Source organism: Tupaia chinensis, unplaced genomic scaffold (genome assembly GCF_000334495.1).
Source record: "Tupaia chinensis unplaced genomic scaffold, TupChi_1.0 Scaffold143861_1, whole genome shotgun sequence".
NCBI lineage: Eukaryota > Metazoa > Chordata > Mammalia > Scandentia > Tupaiidae > Tupaia > Tupaia belangeri.
The window spans coordinates 342,130-349,286 of record NW_006203712.1 but is presented as its reverse complement, the minus strand read 5'-3'; the positions used below and the strand labels follow the sequence as shown (position 1 = coordinate 349,286).

Sequence of the window (7,157 nt, the reverse complement as noted above, 5' to 3'; positions counted from 1 at the left end):
GCCCCATCAGCGCCCACGCGGACACCCGGCTCCAGTCCCTCGAGGCCTAGAGCCATGGGACTTATCACTTTTACTCTGTCTTGGGCGGTGGACATGCGGACACCTGGCCCATTCCTGTGCCCAGATTGCGGCTCTGGCCAAAAGACTGACGCCCCCTCCCCACCCGCTTTGGGGTAGGGCCGCGCCTTTGCTGTCGAGGTTTCTTTAACCCCAATACCCGCCATGGTCTTAATTCTCTCCGGAGACAGCCTCGTTTCTCCTCCCGACGCAGCATCTGTCTCTCTATCTCGGTCTTTCATCTCCCCTGCATCCCCATTCATCTCTGTCCATGTATGAGTCTCCCCACTTCTTTCTTTCTTCTTTCTTTCAAATTTGCCATAGGGTGCGTGTGCACTTGTTGGAGAGTGACAGAGAATGAGGGCAAGGGAGAAAGAGAAGCCCTCCCCTCCCTCCCGGGGAGATAAGCACCCCACAATCCCTTCTCCTTTCCCTTCTCAGGATTTTGGGTTTGCACTGTCCACACCCCCCACGTGCCTTTCCAGGTGCCTGGTTGGAACTCTGGGTTGTACAGTCTGGGATCCAGCAACCTGGCTGTCCCAAGGGCCTCCCAGTCTGCCTCTCCATCTCTGTTTCTCCCCCTCTCTGTGTTTTTCTCCTCGGTCTCCCTGTCTTCTGAATCTCTTTCTCTCTCTCTCTCTCTGTGCAGCACCTTCCGGAGGGTTTCCACTGCCCTTTCTCATCAGCTTCTCTCCACTGTTTTCACACCTGCACTGTATGAGGTCCAGAACAGTTGCCCCAATTGCCCAGGAGTTCCAGGCCTGTCCCTTCATTCCCAGCCCCTAACTCTTTGTAAATAGAAAATGTTCTTCTTAATTTTTTTCTGCACCACACAGCCATTTGTGCCTAGAGCGAACTTCACCTTCTCCAACCAGCCGGGGGAGCAATTAATAATAATGTCACTTTATCAGGGAGACCACATAGGTTAGGATCCAAAGCACAGGTGCTGAAAGCAGACTGCCTGGGTTCAAATCCCTGCAGCAGCTTAGGGGCAAATTACTGAATCTCTTATGCCTCCGTTTTTCCTTCTGTTAAATGGAACTATTATCCTCCACATGGGATTATTGCCAAGGTGAAATGTCTTCATCTCTGTGAAGTGCTTTGAGTAGCATCTGGCAGACGGTGTGCTGTTGCCAGGCGCAGTGTTGCATGGTGGTGTGTGCAGCATCTGTGCCACGCGCTTCACCCGCATCGTCTCCCTTCTTTTACACTATGATCCTGGAATTGGGTCTGCTCCTGCAAACGAGGGCCTGGCTCCGAGAGGAATTCACTGGCCCAAGGTTACACAGTACTTCAGTTAGGGAGAGCCTGGGTCGGAAGGTGGAGAACTTGATGTTATTACTGGCTCTTCAAAGAATAACAGGAAGCTGAGGTTCAGAGAAGGGGCGTGAACGGCCCGCAGTCACACAGCTGAGAGACAGCAGAGGCACTGTCCGATCCCAAGCCTGTGCCTTTGACCCTGCCTCTGCAAACATCTCATGTCTGCGTAAGCTTTCCCCTTTATTCATGATAGACTTTGAGTGCACGAGAGAGCAAGAGAGAGGGGAGCACCTGCACAGGGTCTGGACACCCCACAGTCGCCTTCCTCCAGCTGTCCAGCCTGTCGCGTCCTAGGCACACGCGGGCGTGTTTTAGGCTGACCAGACTGGGGGTTTGAGTGGTGGCCACCGCGTCGGATTCATCTTCCCTTGAGTGGCTCATTACCTCTGCACCGATGAGCCAGCCTCTTACTCTGCAACTTACTCTGCAGCCCCCTTTGCTGCCAGCCATATGCTGGGCAGGCACAGACAGACAGGACTGCAGAGAAGGGAGCTTAGGACCCAGTCTCCAGAGGAAGAAACACATCCAGAGGGGAGAAGCTGCTCCTCCAAGGCCACACAGCTGAAAAATCCCAGAGTCAGACTCCAAGCTAATGCTGTCAGCGCTAGAACCCATGTGCTCAGACAGGCTGTGCCAGCTCGGCCCCTGCCGAATGCCTGACATCCTCTCTGTCTGCTCCTTCCACCTAGAGATCTATGACAATATCAAGCGCAGTCCCCACAGCATATACATGCTCTTTAACACGTCAGAGCTCCGAGAAGCGGTGCCCGACCCTCTGTTGCTCTCCCGGGCAGAGCTGCGCCTACTGAGGCTCAAGTTAAAGGTGGAGCAGCACGTAGAACTGTACCAGGTGAGAACATGAGCTAGGGGGTGGGACCACAGGTCCAGGGGCTGAGCTGTAGCCAAGGGGAAGGGCTGGAAGGCTGCTGGTGGCAAGACCCACATGGATGGAGGAGCAGAGATGTAGCGTCCTAGGGCTCCTTTAAGTTTTTCGACTAGGCCTTCTAGGATGTTGAACACACAGATGACTGGAATCTGGGGCCGTTCAGTGGCACAGCAGTGACGCATGCTCTGTGAGGCTGACTCCCAAGGAAGGTTCTGAGTTTGCATCCGGAGACCTCCCTGAGTACACCAGGCACACGCATGCCCGTGACCAGGGGCGGGCTGGCTGGGTGTATCAGGATGCTGTCTCTCTTCCTCTCTGTCTCTCTTACTCATGGGAGTAATGAGTAAATAATAATAATAATAAAAGGAGGCTGGGGGACCAGCAGTTGGAGTAATGGCTATGTCGCTGGACTCCCATGTAGTCAACCGCGGTTCGAGTCCCAGACCCAGTGGCTTAAACTCACGCTGGGCATGTGTGCATGTGTGTCCAAGATCCCGAGAGGAGAATGGAGGAGAAGGGATTGCGGCGTGGCCATCCCCCCTGGTGGGTGATTTCTCGCTTTCTTTCTCTCTGTGTCTTTCTGGTGAGCACATGCGCCCTATAGCAAAAACCTCTCCAAAAAAAAAGAAGGCTGGAATCTGAGATGTTGGATTCCCTAAGAATGCAGGATTCTTGAAAGTTGGAATCCCTGGAAAGGCTGGAGGCTCTAGGACTGCCCTGTCCACTATGGTAGCCACTAGTGACATTTACTTAATTAAAATTGGAATTGATTAATTTTTTTTCTTTTTCTTTGTTTTTGAGAGGTTTTTGCTATAAGGCGCATATGCTTGCCAGAAAGACAGAGACAGAAAGTGAGAAATCACCCCCCGGGGGGGTGGCCACACCACAATCCCTTTTCCTCCATTCTCCTCTCGGGATCTTGGGCACTCAGGCACACACGCGCCCGGCATGAGTTTAGAGTTTAAGCCACCAGGTCCGGGACTTGAACTGCGATCAACTACATGGGAGTTCAGTGACATAGCTATTACACCAACTACTGGTTCCGGAATTGGTTAAAATTAAATACAGATGCTCTTTGACTTACAGCCCAATAAATTTATTAGAAATAGAAGATAATGTAAACCGAAAATGCATTATTAGTTGAAACTATTCCAAGTCATGAGTCCTCTGACTTAAGACTAGGTTACAGGGGTCGGCAAAGTGCTATGGAGGTTAAGGCACTGGACTCCAATATAGCCAATTGCGGTACTAGTCCTACACTTGGCATCTTGAAAATCAGGCCAGGTGCATGTGCATGCGTGCCCAGACTCCCAGGAGAAGATTGGAGAAGGGATTGTGGTGTGGCCATTCCCCCTGAAGTGTGATTTCTCAGCTTCCTGCTCTCGTCTCTCTCTGGCAAGCACACATGCCCTATGGCAAAAAAAAAAAAAAAAAGATTGGGTTTCATTTCTTCTGAGTGTGTATCACTTTTGCACCATCATAACGTCCAAAAAGTCCTAAATCTAACAGCTGAAAGTCAGGAAGCATCTGTGTTTCAAGTGCTCTGTAGTCATGTGGTTAATGACTGCTATTTTAGAAGTTTCAGATAAAGAACATTTCCACAGAGTCTTTTAAAGCCAGTGCTGCTCTAGAAGATATGGTGTCTCCAGGAAGATGGGGGCTTCTTGAAGGACTATATATATATTATTTGCACATGTACTCACTAGAGAGAGAGAGAGAAATTACCTCCTAAGGGGATGGCCACACTGCAATCCCTTCTCCATTCTTCTCTCAGGATTTTGGGCATGCACGCATATGCATTCGGCATGTTTTACAAGCCGCCAGGTCTGGGACTTGAACCGCACTGTCAGCCATGTGGGGTCCAGCTGCCTTAACCACCACACCACCTGACTGACCTGGCTGTAGTCTTTAGAAGGCTAAATGACTAGAATTCATGTCATGGCAGGTTATACCTGTGGAGTGGTAGATGTTAAACTTACAGTGAGAGAAGTTGGCCTAATGTTAGCTTGTTAGAATCTAGAAATTTAACTTCAGGGTGAGCTCTATAGCTCAGTTGGCATAATGGCTATGTTGTTGGACACCCACGTAGCTAACTGTGGTTTGAGTCCCAAACCTGGTGGCTTAAACTCATGCCGGGTGCATGTACGTGCCTGCCCAAGATCCCTGGAGGAGGATGGAGGAGAAGGGATCACGGCATGGTCATCCACACTGGGAGAAGATTTCTCACTTTCTGTCTGTCTGTCTTTCTGGTGAGTGCACGTGCTCTATAGTAAAAACCTCTCAAAAATAAATACATACAGAGGAACCAGCAGTTAGCGTAATGGCTATGTTGCTGGACTCCCACGTAGTCGACCGTGGTTCGAATCTCGGACCCGGTGGCTTAAAACTCATGCCAGGCGCGTGTGCGTGCGTGCCCAAGATCCCGAGAGGGGAATGGAGGGAAGGGGTTGCGGCGTGACCATCCCCCCTGGGGGGTGATTTCTCGCTCTCTGTCTCTCTGTCTCTCTCTGTCTGGTGAGCGCACGCGCCCTATAGCGGAAAAAAAAAAAACCCCCCCAAAAAAAAAAAAAAAAAGGTAAAAATAAATATATACATACAATCCTTAGAATGTTCTCAACTCCAAGATGCAGACTCCAAAACGTTAGCACAGAATCTTAGTATCATGTGTTGTCTAAGTTGAAAGGGCCCCAGCATCTCACCAATGAGGAAACAGGCCTACAAAGAGAAGGAAAATGCCCACGGTCCCACAGGGAGTCAGAGGCAGATTGCGTTCCCCTAGGTGCTGTGACCCCCACCCGGGGCTCTCTCCACCACCCCCTCCAGGTCAGGATTGATTCTGCAGAGCCTGCAGACTGAGTGTCTGGGAGGGTTGTGTTTGGAGACCGTCCGGAAGCCTGTTGGGGCGTATCTGGCGTGAGCAGTGCAGTCAGTGTGTGGGGTGTAGCACCCCCACCTACTGTCTCTCTGCCCTCCTTCCTCCTCATCCAGAAATACAGCAACAATTCCTGGCGCTACCTCAGCAACCGACTGCTGGCCCCCAGCGACTCGCCAGAGTGGTTGTCCTTTGACGTCACTGGAGTTGTGCGGCAGTGGTTAAGTCGCAGAGGTGAGGATCGTTTGTCTGCTTCACTCCTGTTTGTCCTGGGCTCACCAGGCTTAGCACCCCAACCCTATTTTGGAACCAAGACCTGGCCTTCCTCCTCAACACTTAAACCTGAGTGATTAACTGATGAATCCATTCATGGTTAATCTGTTTTCTGGGCACCTGCCCTGTGCTAAGTGATGCTGGGGACACAGCAGTGACCAGAATAGCCTCTTGGTCAGGGCTGGGTGAATGAAACCACAGACTGAACCCAGGCAGTGACGATCCAGAGTGGGCAGGGCTGGGACAAGGAGCCTAAAAGAGGTGCCAGACTCAGCCTGGAATCAGGAAGGGCTCCCTGGAGGAGGGGACATCCGACCTGACATCTGAAAGCTGAGTAGAAATAGTCAGGAAAAGGAGGAGGAATGAGTTTCTGAGTGAAGGGACAGCTTGCAAAGGCACTAAGGCCACAGAGTTTGAACATTTGATCTGTCCAAGAGAGGACCAATGCCTTGTTCTGGCTGAGTTCACAGTGCCCCTGTCTCCCTTCCCTGTCTTTCTCATTCGTGCCTTCCATAATGCTGGTTCCACTCATACCAGTTCCATAAACGTGAACCAATTTCTCCTCTGTGCCTGGCCCTGTGCCGGGTGGTATAGGGGAGTAGTGTTAACGACAACCCTGGCTCCAGCCCTCAGGGGGCCCACAGTCACTCTCAGACACCTATGAGGTCTTACCAAAGCCCTACCAGGCAGTAGGGGCTAGAATGATCAAGGCTGGGGTGGGGGGAAGCAGAGGGGTCAGGGCAGGACAGGGGGCATGGGCAGAGGGGTCAGTTCTGAGATGGGGAACACGGACAGAGGGGTGGGGTGGGATGGGAGCATGGGCAGAGGGGTCAGGGTGAGATGGGAGCACGGGCAGAGGTCAGGGGCAGGAGGAGGAAACATGGGCAGAGGGGTCAGGACTGAGATGAGGGGGCATGGGCTCAGGGGTTGGGGCCATCGGACAGGGGCCTGGTGGGATCTTGGTCAATGCTGAGTCCAAGCACCCAACACAGAGTCCAGCACGTAGTAGGAGCTGAGAAAACCTCCTTCCATCTTTCATATGAGAAGTGTCCACCCCCCACCTGCCGTGTGGGAATGTGCCCAGGCTTCTGTTTACATCCCAGCCCCGCCTGTTGCCGTCTGTATGACCTTGGGAAGTCCCTTCCTCTCTGTGTGCCCCAGCTTCCTTGGCTCTCAGATGGGGAGTTTGGGCGAAGGGCGATAATGCACACGGTGCATGGACCAGAGCTGGGTCTCCCGGGAGCACACAGTAGGTGTTTGTAAGACTGGGCTGGCCCCATGCATCCCGCCTTCCTCTGGAAATGCCGGGAGGAAGAATGCCAAGAGGGAGCACGTAGTATGTCCCTGGGGGGGGGGTGTATCCAAGGACCTCCCTGAAGAGGCACCACTGAACTGAGACCCAAGGAGGAGAAGGAGCCAGCAACACAGAACTGGGAAGAAAGCTGCAGCGAGGAGGTTGGGGTGGGGCGGAGCCCCTGGGACTGCTCCCTGCTCCCTCCATCCCTCCCTCTTCCTCCCCTGTCACCATGGCTGGGTGGCTGCACCCTCATACGGGTGTCCTTCTCCCCACTGCCACAGAGGGAATAGAGGGCTTTCGCCTCAGCGCCCACTGCTCCTGTGACAACAAAGACAACACGCTCCAAGTGGACATCAACGGTGAGGCCCGCTGCCCTCACCCAGCCCCGAGCCCAGCAGTGATGCCTGCGTGTGTGTGTGTGTGTGTGTGTGTGTGTGCGTGGGCGGCATTGG

At 52.8% G+C, this 7,157-nt stretch overlaps 1 protein-coding gene across 1 annotated transcript in view; it reads left to right on the top strand.

Annotated features, from left to right (window-relative positions):
- Window positions 1-7,157, top strand: part of TGFB1 (transforming growth factor beta 1) — a gene marked incomplete at both ends in the record, with an annotated part of 15,519 nt that overhangs the window by 1,279 nt on the left and 7,083 nt on the right. The window contains 3 exon segments of the mRNA XM_006165285.2: window positions 2,067-2,227; window positions 5,252-5,369; window positions 6,987-7,064. Coding sequence (XP_006165347.2) covers window positions 2,067-2,227; window positions 5,252-5,369; window positions 6,987-7,064 — 357 coding nt within the window.